General features: G+C 38.8%; 1 protein-coding gene across 3 annotated transcripts in view; it reads left to right on the top strand.

The window, feature by feature from the left end:
* The window catches only part of BNC2 (basonuclin zinc finger protein 2), a 425,240-nt gene that overhangs the window by 159,812 nt on the left and 242,671 nt on the right, over positions 1–22,757 (top strand). For 2 of the 3 annotated variants that reach the window (XM_080819785.1, XM_080819787.1), the window contains one exon: positions 12,241–12,324. The exons of the other annotated variant lie outside the window; for it this stretch is intronic. In XM_080819785.1, the coding sequence (XP_080675911.1) occupies positions 12,241–12,324 (84 nt within the window). The remainder of the gene's footprint in view (positions 1–12,240; positions 12,325–22,757) is intronic. 3 annotated transcript variants of the gene reach the window in all.

Raw genomic sequence — 22,757 nt, 5'->3', positions numbered from 1 at the left:
AAAACTTTTTGTGCTTTATATAATGATATGGCATATCTGTAAAAATATTATACATATCATATATGTGTAAATGTGAGGCTGGAGAATATGGATATATTTAACTCTGAGAAAATAATGTAGAAAACATGATTTAAAATAAATTATGTAAAGCAAATTAATTGACATGGTCATTCTGTAATACCTTTATAAACCAGGAATTTCAAATGTTCTAACTTGTTAAATTTATACTGGGACTTTATCTAGTACATCATTAGATATGTAATTTCTGTTTCATTAGCTGGCATGGTGGGAAAAGTCCAGACTTTCGAGGCAGATTTTTCTGCTTTTCAATTTCTCTCTCCTTTGTGTGACTTTGGAAAAGTTCTGTAACCTCTCTGAACCTCAGTTATTTCACTTACAAAGTGGGGCTTAGTACTCATGCCTGGGATGTCTGGACAGAGAGAGGGTGAGCTGCGTTGGTTGTTACTAGCAATTTTGCCCTCTGTTGTTCTTGTGGTTAGTTTTCAAGACTATGCAGTGTTAACTTAGCATCTCTTTGTCAGTGGTGCTACCCGGTTCTTAATACTTGTATCATGTACATCCTTGGCCTTTTTTCATTACCAGTTTAAAAAATACATGTGCCAATATTGCAGAAGCTTACTTTTGTTGAGGAAAATGAAGATGGAGAAAAATCTCTCCTTTCTTACTCTTCACTGAGAATCAGTCACTGAGCAGCATAATTCTAAAATTTTACGTGGTTTTTGGGTACTTTATGAACCTTTTTATGGTAACCCAGAAGCAAGACACTGATTGAATTAATACATTTCCATTCAGGGGACTATTCTGTTAACCTCTCTTCTTCTTCCTAACCCATGCATCCTTTTGCAGGGGACTTTTTCCATCCAAAACTGAGGTGGTCATATATAGTGGGAATGCCAGTGCCTAGATGTGCAGGTTATTAGTAAGCCTAAGAGTATTTTTGTCTTTAAAACAAAGAAAAAGGAAAAATTAAAACAGCAACATCAAAACCAGAAGCCTGCCCAAACTGAAAGATTAAAAACAAACAAACAAAGAAAAACAAAATCCAAAACCCAAACCCTAGTACTTTATAAAATGTGGAATGTAAACTTTGCACCTTGATTTTAATCTTTATACTTAAACTTTTTTTTTTTTCTTTTTACATCCTTTGTGTAAATACATAGGATACATAGTCATTTGTATGGATCTGATTAAGTAAACTACAGAGAGTAAAAGCTATCTGAAAAGCTGCCACCAAGGAAACATTTCATTAACATCTTTTTAGTCATTTCTTCATTTGGGTATGCATGCAAACATAGGGATAGGTATTAGCTGCATAAAAGGATTATGGATATATGACTTGCATTTTAAATTTTACTCATCCCTGTCTTAGATACCTTTTTATGTCTATAAATCTAGATATCCATCATAATTTTTAACAGGTTTCTAGTAAATCACCGTACCATAATTTATGTAATAGGTCCTTGGTTTGTGGACATTGAGGCTGTTGCCATCTCTTTTCTTTTAAGAGGAGTGTTGCTTCAATATGAACACTCTTGTTTGCACTTTATTCTTATTTCCTAAAGATGAATTTTTTTAAAATGATGTTGCTGGGGAAAGAGGTATAATTTTGTACAGTCTAAAATGAGTTGGTAAACCTTTTCTATGAAGGTCCGCATAGTAAGTATTTTAGGCAGTCACGTGGTTTTGTAACAACTATCCGATTCTGTCTTTGTAGACACAGTCATAGACAATATAAAGGAATAGGCGTAGCTGTATTTCAATAAAGCTTTATTTACAAAAGTAGATCACAAGATAGCAGTTGCCCACAGGCTGTAGTTGCCTACTCCAGGCTTGAAACAAAGGAGACACTGATTGGGGATGGAAATTTATCTCCAGCTGGCTGTAAGCCACTTTCATAGTATCTTGGAAATGTGTTCTTCTCTCAGGGCAGTGTAATGGGCTGATTACTTTCTTTCTAGGTATATGGCAATCAATACATGTTTTAAAGAGCTTATTACAGGAGGTTTTCATACCTGCTTCTTCAAAGCCTAGTAAATTTTAAACGGAGAGGCAGAATTTATCATTCTGTACTTTAGATTTCAGCATATGCTGACAACTTGCGCGGCAAAGTTCTCTCACGCTTCTTTTGTAGGGAAAGTGTTGTGCATTTTCTCATCTCTAAAAGATTGCTGTGATGGAGTCAGGTTTTAGAGGTATCCTGAAGTAAGCTGGAAGGAGAGTCCAGCAAGAGAAGTATGATTTCCATAGAAACGTACGCAAATCAACAGGGTGACATTGAATTAGTTACTGAACTTTTACAGGCTAAATTATACTCAGAAGAATGTTCTGTGCATAAATAGTAACCTCCTTGCATCTTGAATTTCTATAAAATAGGAATTATTGGCTCTTAACTGCCTTAAGGGTGTTTGTTGAGGATCTAGTGGAATGAAGGTACAGTTAATGTAGCATTGGCTTACTGGTGCCACTATGAACTTTGAGAGATTTATTTATTATTTATGTTGCATGTATTTGTGGATTGTCTGCTGTGTGTGTGTGTAAAGCAGTGTGGTGGGGGCTCTAGGGGAATACAAAGAGAAGTAAGTTCCTGCCCTTAAGGAAAGAAAAACATGTATTTACTGTCCAAAGATGTGTAGTGCTGAGATCCCTGAAGATGGTGGAACACTGGAGAGGAGATCTCTTCTGCCTGGGGCTATCAGAAAACTTTATCAAGTGGCAATGGGAAACAGAAAGATTTTCAAAAGTGTAACGCAGGAGAAGGTAGTCTAAAAAGAGCAGCATGCAAACTATCTCAAATTAGGAAAGTCCAAATCAGTATGCAAGAGAGATCCAATCGTCTAATTAGACTGTCTATTAAGCATTTGTCATGAAAGAGGAGGAAGAGATAAAGCTGGAAAGGCAGGGTAGAGATCTAAGTTGCAGAGAGCTTGGAAGGAACTTCAATTGGTAATTTGTAGGGAGCTCTAAACATCATCTGGGAGAATATGTTTGACAATTGGAGTGGTGATATATGGCACTGGTTGGTGAGTGTGAAATGATAAAGGTGGTATTATCACTTAAGGGTTATGGCAAAGGTCTGAGTGTACATTTGTTAGAAATGGTCTGGAAAGAGAAAATCTTTGGTGCGGGGGTGGAGCTGAAGAGTTTGGAAGAGAAGAATGGATGAGCTTTCAGTAAACCCATTTACTGGGTTTGGGAAGTAAAGAGGAGGCTTTCAATCCTGTTCTGAGACTTTGTTAATGAGATTATGGTGATAACATTGCAAAAGACAGCAAAGTGGGGGGAGAGCCTTGTAGCAAAGATAGGATTGCAGTGAACCTGTTTCTGTTTGCTTTGCTTGTTTAGCTCTACTGGGAGCTTAAAAGTTGCAGGACTAAAATTCGCAGGAAAGGTATGGAATAGGGAGGAATTTTGGAACACTTCTTGTAATAGTGGTCTGTGAAACCTGGGAAGAGCATCACATCACCAAAAGAAACCTGTGGAGAGAAAATGGTGTTTTACAGCATTACTTATGGTTAGGTGAGTTGATGATATAAGTAGCTCTAGCTTCACGTGAGGCTTCTAAGACCAAAAACAAACCAAAAAATCTTGTGTTTTATCATTTTTAAAGCATTCTTTTGTCTACTAAGCTGCTGCTTTTAGCCTCTAAAGCCACTAGATTTTAGGAGTAAAGTATGTTTGAAAAAATACTTTGTAAGATTCCCCAAGGAAAATATAAGAAACTCCCTTTTACTTTCTCTTCTCACCACTTCCTGAGACCCACAGTAACAAAGAACTGCCCTTGGTAGGAGGAATTGAGGTTCACTTTTCACCTGTCTCGTACAGAACACTGCAGTGTTTCATCTCCCCCTAGACCTCACCCCAGTTAGGATCAGTGTACGTGCGATGGGGCAGGGGCTGTGGTTAGCAGGAGGGTGAGCATTCTGTAGAAATGAACTTTGTATGTTGTTGTACGGTTTCTCTTTTTAGCCTGGGATCCTTACCAGGCACGGAGGGGTATTGTGTAATACACAGTATGACTTACATCTGAATTGGGAAAGTTTTTAGTGAATGGAACAGCAAGCCTCAATCTGCCTTCCCATTTCCTTTCTTATTACCTGTGTTCAAACTTTGCATGCAAAGAAAACCATGTTGATTCATTGATCTTCGGCATGCTACATTACAGACTCTTGGCAACACCAGAAAGGCTCCCTGGGCTCTCCTGTTTACAGCAGTTGGAATTCCTCTCATCCTTTGCTATAGTTTGTGGCCTCCTTCAGCCTCACTCTTCATAGTGAGTCTAAGTCCTGTTAAATGGGGTGTAAGGGGCTAGTCCAGAGGAATCTGTATCTCTAGACAACTACTGTGCATTAAATCTAGTTTAAGTGCGCTTTGGATTTGTCTCTTAAACCATGTATGGCTACCAATTTTTTTTTTTTTTTTTAAACATAATAGGTTTAAGGTAGGTGTTTTACTGGGTAACTTGAGACATTGAGTTTTTGGGGAGTAATATTTATTTTCTCACTCTCTGGCAGGTAACACATCCTTCTATCTTACATCATCCCCAGACTCCCTTTTCTTCTTTCTCACATACATTTTTCTCTTTAGTATTGTTAAAGTTAGTAAGAAAAGAAACCCTTTGGATTTGTCCCATTTTGTGCCTCTGATGAAGTAAGAGCAAGTAAAATGCACCTATTTTCTTCAAAAGTGAACTTTTTTCTTAAAAAAAAAAAAATGCCTGGGGCACCTAGGTGGCTCAGTGGGTTAAGCCTCTGCCTTCAGCTCAGGTCATGATCTCAGGATCCTGGGATTAAGCCCTGCATCGGGCTCTCTGCTCAGCAGGGAGCCTGCTTCCTCCTCTCTCTTTGCCTGCCTCTCTGCCTACTTGTGATCTGTCTGTCAAATTAAAAAAAAAAAAAAAAAAAGCCACCCCCTCAAAAAAAAGAAAGAAAGAAAGAAAGAATTCAGTGGCTTGGTGATCATTATTTGAAATAGCCTCTTTCTCTTCATTAAAGATCCTCACATTTATCCTCATTCTTGATCCCTGCGGAGAAACAGGGAAGAAAGTGAGTTGAACAAACCCAGTGGCTGAGTTCGAGGGTGCCCAGATCATTTTAAAGTGCTTTTAGTTTAAACGCGGAAGTTAATATCTATCCCCAAATCATTTTCTTCTGATGTTTGCAGCATCTGTGGAGTTGGACAGACCACTGCTCAAGTGGCTTGCTTATTTTGGCTTTTCCTCTCAAGAGTCTCCTTTTCGGACTTTCCATCTCTTCTTCAGAGTAACATTTTTGGGACATCCTGGAATTTATGCTGTGTGTGCTGCTTTCCTCTTCCTTCACCCCCCCCCCCCCCGCCCCTGCCGCTTTTTTTAAGAGGCATATATTTTCTACAACTAACTTATCATCTAGAGAGCTTTTGCCTTTTCAGTTCTTTTTTGATTTTCTCATTTATTTATGCTAGTGATTCTCATACCTTACTGCTCTCAGCATACCTGGCAGGCTTCGGTAAGCAAATGGCTAGGCTCCACCCCTGGGTTTTGTCACAGTGGGTCTCCGGCCTTCAGTCCCATGGGCATTACAGACAAGTTCCCAGGTGGTGCTAAAAATGTGCGTTGGCTGAGGAGTACACTTTGAACCACTGACCTAGACTGTTGGTTTTATCCATTAGTTTATTGTTTTGTTCAGTTTTGTGGGTGTTTTTTGTTTGTTTGTTTCTTTCTTTCTTTTTTGCCCCCAAAGGGCAGAGGTTCTTCAGATTTTATTCAGCTGTGTTCCCTGGAAGGTTCTTATTTCTAATTCATAGGTCAAACCACTAGCATGAAAGAAAACTCAAAAAAGTGCCTTATGTTTTAATTGTGAAGGGCTTCATTGGGGCAGGAGTAGCAGAGTATGAAATGTGCCATTTTCCATTCCTTCCCCCAGTGAAGATGGTAATGGTCAGTTTCTCAGAACTTACACAGGTCTTTCTAGTCTTCCTCAACACAGCATTCTAGGAAGTCTTCTGAAAGTTGATTGACCTGGCCCCTAATTGAGACTAATTGAATAGATATTATTTTTTAGTTTTGCTAATTGCTTACATTATTCCTTTGTTACTTGAGGTTTACTTTTCCTCCTCCCAAATCCGTTCCTTCTCTGTCTCAAACTTCTCGGGCTCTATGGGAGTGTGTGCTGGGAGGGGAGTGGGGTGCTATCTGGGGAAGTATCATTTACCTACACTGTGTCCCTACTGCATGCTCAGTTAGGTGCTTTATCTGTGTCATCTCCTTCAGCCTAGCCAAACTTACACAGTAAAAACATAATTATTTCCATTTTATAGATGTAGGAAACAAGACTTTAAATTGGTACTTTACTGATCGTCTTTACAAGGTCCTGCCTTTGAAGTTAAAACAGAGGTCTAACGCCAAAGCCGGTGGAGTTTTTCGTATTACTCGAGCTTTGAGGACAGAAAGAAAATTAATGTGAGTGTATATAAGCATATTTGAAATTTTAGGGGTACCTCGGTGGCTCATTTGGTTAGGCGACTGACTTCAGCACAGGTCATGAACTCAGGGTCCTGGGATGGAGCCCTGCTCCCCACTCAGTGGGAGTCTCCTTGTCCCTCTGCTTCTCCCTGAATAAATAAATAAATAAATAAATGAATAAATAAAATCTTAAAAAAAAAAAGAAATTTCACTTAATGTTACTTGTCAGATTTGGCAATGTATGTGCCTGTCAGCAATAATTTGAGGTGTTCAATTTAAAAAATACGCAATTACAAAAATGATTGTAAACCAGTTGAAAATAATCAGATTCTGTCCTTTTCTTTCTCAAGTATAAAGCTGGCAAGTTACAAATAACTTCATTCACATTCAAACCCACGTAAAATAAAAATTGGACAAACAAGCAAACTCATGGTAGAAGGCTTTTCTCGTAGAACACTAGCGTGGTCGTTGAGGGAACTTTGTCTTAATTTCAGTTCTGTTCAGTTTATCAAATGTGGGGGAGGGCTGTATTGATGGTCCTCAGTTTTCCGGTTTAAAAAGAGTATGATAGAAATTTTCTCCTCTCTTCTTAGTTGTTCGATACCAGAATTAATAAACATTATATGTGTAAAGCCCTTTGAGGGCTCTGGAAGAAAGATTCTATGTAATTTCAGCATTATTCATGGGCCATCAGGCTCCGCAGGGGGTCACCAGGAAAGAGAGATTTTTTTTTTTTTTTACCTTCTATTCCACATTTCACAGTATAAAACAAGCTATTGTTGTTTGTGGTTGTGAAAATCTGTAATTGTACCTGCAGAGGTTGCTCCTATGGCAGAGCCTAGGACCCCCGGCTCACCCACGAGGACCAGCTCCGAGGCAGAAAGAGAATGAACCCCTAATTAAACACTACCTGGCTTCTGTGAGGACATGTGCCCATCCCGCAGTAATCCCGTGTGTCTGTCAACCTGTTGAGTAGCAGAATCCCTCCTTGGTCCTTTTCTGCTCCCTCCTCTTTCATCTTGATCCTGTAGTTGATTATTCTGGGCTGACTCTAGAAGGGACTGTCCTCTCTCCTCAATTCTCCTGTAATAGATCCCTCATCATTACCATGTTCCTGTTGTTACACCCTGCCTCATCTAAGGCCTCTGTAAGAATAAAGCATATTTCTGGCCATTCTGTATTGGAGACTGGATCAATACAGTTTAGACTCACCAGTTCCTTTTTGATGGTTAAGCAGTATTTTGATTCTAGACCTGTAGCTTCTGTATACTTGTCCCTTCTGAGTCTTAGCCTGGGGTTCCATGGCTGAGTATGATTAGGCCCTGAATGTTGTCTTTAGTGAAATGGCAGCCTGAAAAATTAAGACAGACATTATCTGCATATCCAGCAATTTAGTTCATCTTCCTGTTTTTCAGTTTTTGTATTCATTTATTTTGTAGCAGTGTTCGGTGTACATCTTCATCTTTACGGTGTTGGGTAATTAATTTATTTCTTTCTCTGCTCTTTCTCACAAGAGCTCATGACTAGCTTATTGCCAAATCTATTTCACTTAATGGTCTTCCTGAATTCTTTGTGTTATCTGAGTAATTTTTCCTCTTGCTGCTTGGCATTGTCTAACCACTGAAATGAGACTGAAGTTCTAATCAGTGCTTGCTCTGGCTTGGAGGGTGACAGAGCTTCTACCCAGCCACATCCCTCCGTCCTCTGATGGAACTCTTTTTGGGTTCTCTCTCTCCCATTCTCTGCTTCTTAAAACAAATTTTGTCTCTTCACTCTTTTAGGAGTTTTTCGTGGGTTCAGATAGTTTCCCTCATCCCTGCAATTGCTAGACTGAAGTCACCAAAACACATGCCCTTCAGAACTGATCCAGGCTTATGACCAGCTGAACTGGAGAGTCGACCTGACATGGAAGTTAGTTTGTTTATTTAGGCTCTGACTTTTATAGTGCCTATGAGGTAAATGGCTACCTGAAGGTTGAATGTTTAAAAATAAAATAAAGTTTCAAATGGGCCCTGACTCTGCAAGAAGCATCCCAGACTCTGGAATTCCTTTTCTTGGTAACATGTTTCTATTCTCAAGTTGTCATTTCTGTGACTCTTTTTTGTTTCTTCCATTGTCCCCTTCCTTACACACACCTTGTACCTCATTCAGTTTCAGTTATTCTGAGTATTAGCTCCCATTGTGGGGCTTTTTCAGACTTCTTTGCAGAAGTCTGGCCCCTAACAGTTTTTAATGTGTAATCTTAGTAAACAAAGAACTTGTGTGTGTGTGGTGTGTGTGTGTGTGTGTGTGTGTAGGAAGCCTGCCATATTTCCTCCCTGCCCCATAGAAAATGTGTTTTCTGGAAGCCCTTTTGACACTGAAGTGAATGCCCACTGGCCCTCCCTTGCTGAATTCCCCTGAGAGGGGAGAAAGGCGGAGAGAGAGGGAGGCCTTTATGCTTGTTGTCGTATCTTTTGTTTCTGCTGATTATACACAAAGTAAGTTGTAAATAGCTCTCTCACACACCATGATTCCTTTGAGGTATGTCCTGGAGAGTAGATATGCACTCAGCTTCTGCGTACCCTGGGGATTCTAGAGGGTTCCTTTCAAGGCCTCCTGCTTCCTGTTAGAGCAATAGCAGAATGAAATTTAGATGAGTACTAGACAATTACTATCCCATAATTAAACCTGTGGCATACTGTTCAGAAATATTAGCCGGTCAGTTTAGTATTTTTTATTTTTTTTAACTTAAATGTTTTTATTTCAAAGCAAAATATAGTAAGATGCAAAAAGAAGAAAAAAGTCCCTTAGTCTTATAGCTGTTCAGAGATTTAAAAAAAATCACTGAAACATTTTGTGCAAATCATTGTAGAGAACTTTATAAAGTATGGCTTCAAAAAAGGCACTAAACACTGGCATGAAGGAAAGCAGATGAAATTGGAGTTCCCCAAATTAATTTAAATTTTATATTCCAGAGAAAACGGTGGTGAGGTACATACCATATTTTATTATCTGAAATTACACTGGAGTGATAACAAGGGGCTGGACGATTTATGTCTGCTGTATCTGTCAGTCATGTTTTTGATTGTTTCTAGCTAGCTGTCTCACTACTGAGGCTTCTAAATCAAAAGGCCTAATGGTCTAGGTGTGCAGAATTATAACTAATGAGGTTATCAACTTTTATATCCCTTGTTTTTTCCTTGGTACATTTTGATGAATTAGGAAACAGAGCTTGCTTTCCCCTTAAAATTTTTTTCTTTATCTAATACTGCCACGAAGTGTGTGGGCAGAATGGGAGAGGACATTGTTAGGCAGTGAACCCAGTAGTACAACTGGGCGGTTTTGTTTTTAGTCTCAATTTCCTCATCTTTAAAATCTCGAGGCCCATTTACCTGGATCCTGATGGATTTTTTTCTGCTAAGTAACCCTAGGATTCTAAGTTTGAGAGTGCTAACTCACATCTCTAGTGCAGTTCTTTTTATGATTTGGATAGCTGTAACATTTTAGTAGCCTGGCACTGTTTCCTTTCAACTTATTCATAGACCTTTTTGTTTTCTCTCAGAAACTGTGTATTTCTAAGTGTCTGAGGTTGTAATCGAATGTAATTGTCGTTGTTTAACTTTCCCCTTTCCTCTCAAGAGTGTTTATAACATGCATTCTGTGGGGTGGGGAGTGGTATAAAGGAACTAGAAACCTAGTATTGGTGACCCGATCTAATAATGTTAAGGTAAGCGGGAATTTGTTTTGTGTACATAAAATAGGGTATTACTTACACTTGATTTGCAATGTATATATACTGGCTCACAGAATGTGCTTTAATCAGTTAAGTAGCTACATTTATTGAGGTTTTATAAGAAGCTGTTGGGGGGGGTTGTTTTGATATGGAATATTCAAAGATTAATTTTTTCCCCAGTTCTTCTATTGCACCGTAGGGAGAATTACTGTTGCAGAACTCATTAGTGCCCCTCCATATGTCAGCTGAGGGGGGGCATCAGGCATCAGCATGGATCTGTGTGTGCCACAACACACATGCACTGCGTCCCTGCTCTTCTTCGTGCCCCATTTCTCTCTCATGCCTCAAGTTTGAGGATAATTTCATGATGCCTATGTTGCCCTAGGCCACAGAGCAAGTGGTAGTTCTTGATAACACACTTTCTCCACCTTCTTTGTCTTTTTTGTAATTTCTTTCATATGAAATATCAACACATGCCTTTAGAGTGGAAGCTGCTAAGTACAACTTTTGCATGTTTTTCATCAACTTCTTTGAAATATCTTCTCATTTCTTAAGTTTGGGCATTGGAACTTTCTAGCATGGAACCCTGAGCTAGTTATTTACCTACTGGAAACCTCAGGGTTGTTTTTTTTTTTTCCATTTGTCAAAGGGAGATTCTCATATCCTGTAAGATGGTTGCAAGGGAAAAAACTGGGTCAGTCCATGTGTAAGGTGCCCACATGGTGACTGGCACATCACAAGTACTCAGTAAACATGACCTCTCTCGCTTCCCCCCTTGGGCCCCACTGTGAAATGTGTGGATGAAGAGCAGTTTTAAGTTCAAGACAGATGATAATCTGTCCATGTTACCTTATGGGCATGGGTAAGAAGAAAGAATGTGAGACTTAAAAAGAATAGGAGGGTTGGCCCCCAAAATGTCCAAAAAATTGAGTGCTTTTTAAAAATTTTAGTAATATTCACTGGTAAACTTGCAAAGTGGACTTTATTGAAAATTGTTTAAATTTAGAGAGGTGAACTGATTTGTGGGTTGAAAGAAAGAGGAAAATGACTTCTAAGGCAGCACACTTGGCTAAAAACTGATCTCTGAACAAAGAAAATTAACTGGCACAGATGATGGTAAGTGGGGTTAAAGCCCAGAACAAAACAGCAAAGGTGGACCTTGATAGGGAAAGAAGACAGGTGGGATGAAGCTGATTGATGGAATGAGATTATGAAAAAAGATAGTTGTATGATTAACAAAGATAGTGTGTGTTTGGGAATACTGAGTGTGATTCAGAGAACTTTTTTAAAAGGCAGAAAACAGGTTTAGATGATATCTAAGTCCTTTTGTCTTTATCTCCAAAAAAATCTAAAATGAAGTAAGCAGGTAACAGGAGGCAGTATTTTGGGATGAGATAGACTAAGTTAACAGATTTGAAAGGGAATCTTAGTGGCTTTCAGTATAGAATTTTAGATATAGAGAAACATTCTAAATTATAGCTGTTTTGTTAGCATTTTTATTATTAGAACAGACATAAAATAAGCCTGTTAAAATTTAGAGATAGTAAATAAATAATAAATATTGATAAAGTCTGTCTGTGCTAACTTATACCATGAATAGGAAAAATAAATTTGAACAGGTATTTTATAGAGGAAAGGAACTTTAAATATTAGAAAATACAATGTTCTTCATTCTCCCATAAGAAAATTAGGAAAGGGAGAAAATGTCACCAATGTCAAGCAGAGATTCTATGTTCCTTTTCCTTTGTACTTTAACCTTCTCTCCTCCTTCCATCCCGAGATATTTAGTAAATGCCTGCTTTGTGCTACATGCTATGGATACAAGGGGGAATAAAAATTTTGTGGATCTTTTCTTCTTAGAATTTGCCTTCTGGTAGTTAATAGACTTGGTTACATGCTATTTGTAACATATTTGACGTAGTAAGTGTCAAAAACCAATGAAGCCATGCTGGCCTGTTTCATACCTGCAGTTGGAATGTCCCTGCTTCTATCTAGGACAGATGTGTTTGTGTGCAGTTCTTAGCAGCCTCCACACCCAGCATCTAACTTGGCCATATTCCCCCAGGTTCCAGTGGCATGTGCTGGCAGAGTGCTGGGTGCAGACTTCTGCCCAAACCTGGAGGAGCCAGACCAGAGGCTGGAAGTCCAGGTTGGAGTCTTACTGCTTTATTAGTTGGGGGTGGTGTGGCAGAAACAGTGGTTCCTGAATGTCTGACGTGGATACATCAGTGTCATCAGGAGATGGACGGTTGTAGAGATAGGTTTAAAGGAAGAACCAGGGTGGCATTTGTGCCACAAAAAGTCCTTTTTAGGCTAAATTGTCTGTAACTGGAGATAGCTCATTTATTCATCCAAGAAATGGTATATGCTGCGGTAGATAAGAACGTGTTTTCTGAAGGCTGGCTGCCTCGCTTGACAAAAGTTACTGTGAGACACTTGGCAGAGTCACTCAGCCACACTGGGCTTTAGCTCTCCCATCTGTAAAATGGGGACTTGCCACCCAAGGTGATTATGAGGAGTGAATGTTCTAACATCTACCTAGCTGGTAGCATAGAGCCTGGCACAAAAGAGGCCCTCAGTAAAGACTAGCTCTTATCTTTTAAAAGCATCGTTATCATGTGCTTGGTTCTGTGCTAGGCACTAGAGACACATGGTGAGCAGGTCATGCTTCCTGCGTGATGGTCTCTCAGCTCAGGAGAACAGAAGCCATTGGGCACCGTACTAGAAAAGTATGATTTAATGGTAACTATCTTCCCTTTTCATGTATGGGGAGATATGTCCTGGGATACAATATTAAGTTCTTTAGTCAAGTGAAAGTATTTATTTGGAATTCAGCTCATGTTACGTGGTCTTGGGACGTTAGAAGTAGTTCTGTATTTCATAGATAAAGAATATAAGTATGACACGTAGCTCAAAGACCTGCCTTTACTCTGTGCCATGTAGTATTTAAGGAATGTGTGTGCTACTAATGCAAAAATACTGGCTGAAGTTGTAACATGGATGGCATCCCTAGCATGAGCAAACACATGCTATATTTTTTCAGGACCTGCATTTGGCATCATTTTCTAAATTTTCAGACTTATTTGGATGAGCATGGTGAGCTTGGTTTTAAAGCATTTTTGCTTATTTAGACACCTTGCATGAGAGAGGAAAATAGTTTTAAAAATTGACTTCTTCACAGTTGGAGTGAAGGTGGAAGTGGTGGTAGGAGGAGGTTTCAGTTTTTATGGTACTGAAGAGTGTACTGTCTCCTGCACACCTGCTCTTGGCCTAGGGAAGACCACCTGAGCTCCGCTGTACCACAAGCTGGTCCTGTCTGGGTGGTGCATGGCTACAGTACAACAGAAAAGCAGGTGTGACACATATGAGACATGATCATGTATTTCCCAGTTTTCGAAAGCGAACAGCTTGTGCGTGACACATAAATGCAGAGTGATGGAAGACTTTTCATGGAGAGTGGTCTGATCCTTGACCTCTTTGGGTAGGACAAGTGATGTTCTTCAAACACATCACCTGGACTAGTCTGTCATGGGTGGTTGTTGGATAATCTGTTTGTGAACCTTGAGTTATGAAGCGAAGAGCAATGGGTTTTGCAGATGTGACTGTGTGAAATAAAACTGAAAGAGACCAATGGAGCATATTATTTTAACATACCAAGAGAGAAGATGTATGTTTACTAGTTTACGTGAAACCCTGGTTGTAGGTAGTTAAAACATTTGTAGAGCTGACAATTCATCACGGTCCTTGTGAAGAAGACCAAGCCCCTGGGCAAAGAAATGAATCTCATTTTATTGGACTCCTCCTCTTGCAACACCATTTTGGCAGACCGAGTGGAAAGGTTGAATGTGTTCAAAGAGTCAAGTGTGGTGAATTGGTACATTAACTGGGACTCATTTGAACATTTCCTTCTTGTTTTCCTCTTCCTTTCTAAATATGACTTCCATACATTTTAATGATATCTGGTACATATCCACATTATGTCAGTCATAGAAAAACCTGACACTTAATATGTTCTTCACCAGCTAACAACTTGAGGAGTAGTTTTTTGCTTCTAGAGTCCTTTCATTCTTGCTATGGGCCATGAATTCTAGTCTTCCCCCCCCCCCTAAGAAATGAGGCATTTCTTAGTTTTTAGTCTTAATTCTGCATTTCAGGGAATTCTCCATAGGACTTGCCAGAGACATCTGTTTTCCCTGCTTGGATCTCAGGCTGTCCCTCAGGGCCAGGCATTATAACCACTAGAGGATTTGCTATTTTGGCCTCTTGATTCTGAGAATAACCTCTTGTACACCTTGATTTAGGAGCGATAGTTTGTTTATATCCTTTCCTATGAAGGATTTTCATTTAGACACACAGTGCCCATATCTGATTTACTTTTCTATTTTAGCTGACATAATTTCTCTTGACTGGTGGAGTCCCTTTCTATTCTTACCTCTTTCCTTTTCACTCTTTTTTTCTATCCCTAAAATTTCAGATGGCTTAGCAACTTTATTGCTTAATAATTCCAAGATCCTTGACACTCTTTCATGAACATATCTTTGGTTTTGAATGACTGTTATCCTGAAGTCCGTGTCTTACTTGACTTTTGCAAGGGTGTCTTTGGGCTTATTGTGTTAATATGCTTGATTTAGAAAAGTAGCTGGAAATCAAGACTTTGATTCACTGTCTAATTTTGATTTTCCTCATTTTTTTAAAGATTTTATTTATTTATTTGACGGAGGGAGAGAGAGAGATCACAAGTATGCAGAGAGGCTGGCAGAGAGAGAGGGGGAAGCAGGCTCCCTGCTGAGCAGAGAGCCGATGCGGAGCTCGATTCCAGGACCATGAGATCATGACCTGAGCCGAAGTCAGAGGCTTTAACCCACTGGGCCACCCAGGTGCCCCTCCTCATTGTTTTTTTTTTCTTTTTTTAAGGTTTTATTTATTTATTTGACAGACAGAGATCACAAGTAGGCAGAGAGGCAGGCAGAGAGAGAGAGAGAGAGAGAGGAGGAAGCAGGCTCCCTGCTGAGCAGAGAGCCCGATGCGGGGATCGATCCCAGGACCCTGAGATCATGACCCAAGCCGAAGGCAGAGGCTTAACCCGCTGAGCCACCCAGCCGCCCCCTCCTCCTTGGTTTTTGAAGTGGGTATGAAACTACTTTCTTATAGCTTGGGAAGTTAACTGAAGTATATTAGCAAAAAATTGTGCTCTTAAATAATTATTTTCTAGGAAATGGTTATTCTAGTTTAGACTTCCCCTAATTCCTGTTAAATATTATTTTTTCAATCAGAGAAAAGTTACTTTTTAAGTCTAACTGTGCCTTATCCTCTTTTAAATTGTTACAGCTAGCCCAACACAGTTCTTTTCTTGGTTGGGAATTTAAGATGTGGGGTTGACTTGATATTTTTCACCACTAAAGTGCTTAGAAAATTAGAGTAAATAATGAACCAATATTTCAGTATCAGATTAGACACAATTTACTGTGATGTTTCATAAACCACAGACTCCTTTCTTCTGTGAATGCATGAAGGATCACTTTTTTTTTTTTTCCCAGACATACCGGGGTGCAAGTGTAAATTTCCATAAAATTTAAATGAGGTGCTTCCTGTAATTAATGAACAATTGTGGCTGCTCTCTAGTCTGCATTGTAATTAACCGTGATCAGGCTTGTTTAGTGATGACACTGTTCCTGTAATAATTTGACAAGCTACTGTGAATTTGCCAGGTTATTAAACAACCTGCAGCATTCACTTATGGAATCACAGGGATGAGCTTGGCGGCTGCTGCTAGTTAAATGCAGCATAAGGGTGAACTGAAAGCTGCTTATTGAAGTCTATCGATCACCATGACCAGATTTAAATTCCTATGATTTTGGAGAAGTTAATTAATTTTGTGTGGGTTGTCTTGAAAACTTTTTATTGCATAATAAACCTGCTAGGGCAAAGCTGGTCATTTTTATGAACTCATAATGAAGCCAGCGAATTTTCTATATTATTATCACCAGTATGGACCAAAAAGAATTTGAGATTTCCCCTTCCCACCCTATTAAACGGGTATAATTATTTAAAAACAACAACAAACTGTATTCTCTCCAAATTCATTCACAACATTCAACATTCCTCAAATATAAGTTCATTGTGTGTGTGTGTGTGTGTGTCTGAGAGAGAGAGAGAGAGAGAGAGAAACAGCAGATAACCTTGAACTAAACACAGTCATGTTGCAGGTAGAGCGAGCCATCTTAAGTGGACTGGTAGCCTTATGTCCATGGTCACTAGTACACCCGCCTTCCCCAACCCCCCTTCAGGTTAAGAACTGTTCAAAACGTTACTGTCTAGTTACTGTGGTGTCTTTCATTCAGATTCTGTTTATTGACTAAACCGCAAGGATTCCTGCCCAAAGTACCAGGCGGTCTATGCTTGACTGATTTTGATTTTCTAACATCAGCCCTGGGGTTTATTTGAAAAATGTACATACACTGCAGCTTTAACAAGTCAAGTGACTGCATGTTTTTGACCACGGAGTAGAGTATATCTGAAGATCATTAAATTTGGGGGTGTGGGGGAGAAGGGGGGTTGGAGAATAAGTGTAGTAGTCATTGTACCATTGCAGAATGTGTGTGTGTGTGTGTGTGTGTGTGTGTGTGTGTGTGTGACACATGGTTTTTGTCTTTTCATCTTCTCCAAGAGCCAGAAAGTTTCCTGCCGTTCTCTTTCCAGCTATTGACAAATGATTGCCAGATGTGAGATCTTTGCAGTGCTCTTTCCCTCAGCAAACCTGCAGCGATGGGATATTTGATTCTCCCTTGCCCATTTCATCTCCTTTCCACATCTGCCAGGGACACACAAGCAATACATCCCTACATGAGAGTTTAAAGTTTATTCAGCTCCTTTTTCCCCTCCAATACAGCGTTTAGAGACAACAGAATGAGGTCCATATGACTCTCTCCCAACTTCACTGTATGAAATTAGTTGTTTATTTTACTTATCTACCTCTTAGTAATTGAACTATTTCATTTTAGTTTCGGTCCATGGAAAATTTGATGCAACTCTGGGAGTGCTAAGAGTTTCCTATTGTTGTCTGCTTGCTGCAAGTATGCCATCATCTCGACTCTCTCCGATCGCCTCAGTTCTGATACAGACTAGACTGTTGGCTTCATAGAACTTCCTAGGAAAGCAATTTTAATAAACAACTGTCAAAACATAAGTGTAGCATGTCTGTAAATTTCAGTAGGCATTTGAGATTAAAAGAGCCTTCTATAAGGGGGAAAATTCAACTTGTATGGCTTGATTAGCTTACCCTGTATTTGTGTCCATTGTCAAAGTTGATATGGATGAGCTCCTAGTTTTAATCCCAAATAGTTTATAAAAGAGAAAGTACACTGAGTTTGGAGGCATCTGAAATTAGCCTGTGTAGGCCACACACATAATCACTAACATGCACAGAAGCCTTTTGCATCTGCTTGGAATCTGTATTGATATTGATTTTTTTTTCTCATCTCAGTTTGAAGATATTTTCCAAAATGCTCTTATAGCTTATGTTCATACTATAGGGTGGGCTGACACAGGTGGCCTTTCAGTTTTCCTATTATACTTTTTGGCAAAGAAAAAGGCCCCTTATTCCCCGAATAAGATCAGCGTGGCTTTTTTCTTTTTTTTAACATTTAAAAAATAATCCATAAAATGTCTGCCACATGTTCTCTAGTTGATGGAAATGTTTTCCAAATTAGAGCTGTAGTATTGGATTCTTACTGTATCAGTGCTAGTATGTTTACTGTTTCTGCTACCCTGTTAGCTACTCTTAGCTACCTGTGATTGTATGAATTTTTGTGAACTTAAAATGATGAATATAAGATAATTAACATTTTTGAATTTCATACTGAATAAAAATTTTGGTTTTCTAAAAAAGAAGTAAATGGCTTTTTCCATTATTAGAATCAAAATAATGAAAGTGTGAAGTCTATTTTTCAGTATGTTCTTTAAAAGAATATAAGACAACAAACAAAACTTAACAAGCACAAAAACAAAAAGCCAACAGCCCCTGAAATGAATAAATCTTACTGAGCCTAGAAAAATAGGTAAATCAAAATCATCAAGATATTTACATGAAATGTGTGCAACTTTCTGTATATCCATTATATTATGCCTCCATAAAGTATAAAAAAAGAAAAAGGGGTAAAACTGTTTGCCACAAGTTCCCAAAATGTTGTATATTTCAATTGGAAGTGTCTATTGAATAGCAGAAAATTATAGTTGGAGATACAATGATAAGGGGTACCTGGGTGACTCAGTCAGGTGTCTGCCTTTGACTCAGGTCACAATCCCAGGACTAAGCCCTGAGTTGGCTCCCTGAGTCTGCTTTTCCCTCTACCCCTCCCCCCACTCCTTTTCTCTCTCTCAAATAAGTAAAATCTTAAAAAAAAAAAAAAGATACAATGATATATCATTCAGAGTGCTTGCTCTCAAAAACAACATGATGATCACTGTGAAGGTGGTAAGTTTAAACAGTACCCTTCAAAACAAAATTACCAAAACCAAAGAGAATCCCGGTGGAAAAGTTGATATTTTTATTGTCCTTTGGCATTCCCTGAGGACTGACGCCAGGTTAGGCACTCAGTGGATGCCGGGGGTGGGGGGGCGTCGCGGGAAGGTGGAGGTGAAGAGCTCTTTCATAAAACAACAAGGTTAGGAACTCCTGTGGCAGGAGCCAAGTTCCTTTGCCTGTAGATCACTTCACGTAATTTGCCTTTGCTAATGCGTTTGCTGGTTTCTCATGCCTTCCTGCTTTTTCCTCAACATGGTTACTCTGGGAGGCAGAGAGGTGCTAAGAAATGGAGGTGTCATCCGGCCCATGTACCTAGGGAACGTCCTTCAGAGGACGACTTGTCACCAGCCGTCAAAGAAGAGAGTGGCTTTGTGGTCTCTGAACATCTGGCAGCGCTGCACAGGAAGCTGAGGGGGTGTCATTAATTGTGATGAAATAATTTAAACCATCAGGAATAAATGAGGCTGTTAAGCTAAGTTCAGATTCCATTTGCCAGGCACATGTGTCTAGCAGCCTGTGTGCAGTTAAAAAAAATTGAATTATATTAGCTCATGAGTCGAAGTGAAACAGATACTGTAAATGAAACAAGTTGCTGTGTGGTGATGACATCGTGTTGAACCACTTCACAGAGTTACAGTTTGTAGGATCAATATATTGAAAGTGGTACATTACTTAATGAATTTTTATATAAAAGCATTCTTATGCAATTGAGGGATAGAGGACCAGGGGTCTGTTGGAATACAGGATGGGTAGGTGGATGGGAAGAAAGAAGCAAACCATCGGGTCAAGGCAGAGGGGGTAGGTGGGGTTCTTAGCCTGCTAAGGCAAACTAGATTGATGCACAGCTCACCGTTCTATGGATCGGGCTTTGGATACAGTATTCAGTGCAAGTGCTCTGTATACATGCTCTGGGCAGGAGGACAGTTTTTCTCTGATAACTAACTCCAGATGTTCCTTTGGGAGCTTTTGCTCCTTTGGGCACATCTGCATTGTTTTCTGGAGAATAGGGACAACTATCTTTGGTGATAGATTGTTCCTCAAGCAAATGGACATACTTCCAAGGCTTTGCACAGTTGTGAACACTGACTTCAGATCTGATTTTCAAGTGCTGTGGAAAGAGGCAGCCCTAATTTCTTTACAAAGGAAAGACTGTCAGGTTTGGAATGTCGGGGCATCTCTGAGGTTTTAAGCACTAAACTGAGCAATGGTGTGTACGTTCCAGAGTACATTTCTAAAATAAAAGTCATTCCTTTACACCTAAGCAAAGTTTTCAAACTTGAACTTCTATTTAAAAATAAACACAGGATTTTGAAAAAATAAAATGAGACTGTGTAGATACACAAAGCATTTTTTAAAAACCACCAGAGAGGTAATCCCTCTGTCCATCGAGGTGATGATCCAGCTCCAGCAAACTTTGGACGAGAGTCATTTTACTAGAAGCGTCTTACCTCCCTCTGTGCCATCAGTCCCCTCTGCACCTCCCTGCCTTTCTCTTTTCCTTGTTGTGTACCTCCTTTTTTTCTTCTCTATTTTCTCTTTCCCTTCCATTATTCTTTAAATTTTTATTCTTTTGTATTTGTTTCTTTTCACAACTTATTCTGTCTTCCATCAAAGGGAACTGCAGTTCTGTTTTCCTTTATAGTCCTAGTTTTTGTGTTAGTAGTTAAAAGATTAGTATCCACAGTTACTTAAATTGTGAACTTACAAATTTTAGGTTTCATTGTTACATAAATTTGATCATTGGTGGATTTTTTTTCAGGAATGTGAAATCTTAATTAGTTTTTTTTTTTTAAAGGAATGCAGAATAATCACTAAATCATCCTTTTCCCTGGACTTTTGAGTGGAATTGTTATTGATGAAAGCCAGAAATTTGTGGTTCCCACTGACCATTTTCCTTCTTACCCTGACATGAGGACAACATTCAAATCAAAGTACTTGAATTTCCTGACATCTAATAGAGCATCCAGTAGTTAGGAGATTGCTTCTGTGTGTTTTGATCTTTGGATTTCATTTTAATTGATGAAAAAGAGCAGGAAGATTTGAGTTCTTCAGATCTATTTTCTTGGCATGGCATTGTTGGAAGGGTGGAAGGGGTGTGTGTGTGCATAAGGTACTGAGTCTAGCACAGAGCAAGTAGTAAGTGCATTATTGTTATGATAGAAATGTATTTTACTAGTTTCTGTTGGCTAAGCAGATAAAAATTAAGAAGAAATTTTTTCCTGAAAATTTCACATAGTGTAACCATTTTAAATTATATTCACTTTAAAGTTTTACAATTTTTTCCTTAAGAATAGGAATCCAAGGTGAACGTAGGGAGTTTTGAACAAAATGTCTATGCTTTTCTTTCTTTATTCAGAAGAAATCACTGTATTCTGTAGTGCATTTATTTATTTCAAGTAAGAGAATGACTGTATACTCAGTAGTTGCTTGAAGTTTTCTTTTGTAAGTGTCTTAATAAATGCTTGATAGATAAAAAGTAGTTTCATGAACTTAAGTTCCTTCCTCCCTTTTTAAATTTTGGTAGAGAATGTGGCCTGGATGCCCCTTCTACATATTTTCAGGACCTTTTTTTAATTTTTCTACTTCTGTTGTTACTATTACTCTCTGCTTAAGTATCATTAAATTCATGGATTCTGTATCTTGAGTTCTGTATATCAGGTACATTACAGGTTAAATAAATCTTGGCTGAATGGCCTGAGAATTTACCTACATTCTGTATTCTCTCTCAAAACCACTATATGAGGGAATGTTATCTAGATTTCAGATAACCAGCATAACGTAAGTTCAAGTTGGGAACTGTCAGTAGGAATATAAGAAATGTTGAGTAAGGTGCTTATTTTTACTTTATGTAAGTTCCCAAGTCATAATAGCTTCTTAGATGCTTCATAGAAGGAGGAAGAAAAGATAAAGGTGGAAAAACAGGAAGTATTTTAGTTCTTGACTTGAATAGAGAGAATTGTATATTTGTGTCAGAATGTGTGCATTTATACGTATTTTTTTGTTTGTTTGTTTTTTTTCTTCAAAGATTTATTTATTTGACAGACAGAGATCACAGTAGGTAGAGAAGCAGGCAGAGAGAGAGAGAGAGAGAGGGGAAGCAGGCTCCCTGATGAGCAGAGATCCCAACGTGGGGCTCGATCCCAGGATCATGAGATCATGACCTGAGCCGAAGGCAGAGGCTTAACCCACTGAGCCACCCAGTTGCCCCTGTATATGTATTTTGTAGATACATGCAATGTATATCATTACATATAAAACCATATTTTTTTATGTTTATAGGAATGGCTAGTGATACTCTGTTTGGATATTTTGAGTTAGTCATAGTAAGTAACATTGCATAAATGAGGGTTTACACTGAAAACACATAGTCTACCTTCTTCCACCTGCAAAAAAAAAAAAGGGAAAATCTTCTGTTAGGGTGGATAATGGAATCTCAATCTGTGTGTGAGATTCTTTAGGACTCAGTATTTTTTTCATATGATTTCATAATTTAAACCTGAGAATTCTTTGTATTTATATAGTCTAATATTTTCATTTTACAGATTTAGAAAATACAGAAAAGGTGTAGAAATTTTAAAAAAACTTACCCCACATTACATAGCTAGCAAAAACATTCTCCATTTCTGAGGTGTCAGATCCTTGAAGATATTGTTTACTGGTTTTTTATTCCTTTAGAGTTTGTAAGCATTATAGAGCAGGGTTTAAGTTCTTTTCCTATCACAGAAAATTATTTGACTCCTTGTATCCCTAGTTCTAGATAATCTGAGTATTAAGAATACCGGGAGGCTACATTTTCAGGTACCATAATAATTGTGTTAGCAGATTCCCTCATGAAAACAGCAGATCCTTCTGCCTGATGCTGGCAGATCCTTCTGAACTGTGCTAACTGGATGCTAAGAAATGGGATGTTTGGGTCTGGCTTTTTTTCTTTTATTTTCTAGTGTGAGGTCATTATAGAATTTAGGTGTTTGACAAAAGGTAGCTCTTGAACGTTAAAAGGTGGAAATAGTTCTATCTCAATAATCCTTGTTTCCAGAAGAGAAATGGCCTTTACAGAC

This window comes from Martes martes (genome assembly GCF_963455335.1).
Source record: "Martes martes genome assembly, chromosome: 12".
Taxonomy (NCBI): domain Eukaryota; kingdom Metazoa; phylum Chordata; class Mammalia; order Carnivora; family Mustelidae; genus Martes; species Martes martes.
This window is presented reverse-complemented; position numbering and strand designations above follow the sequence as displayed.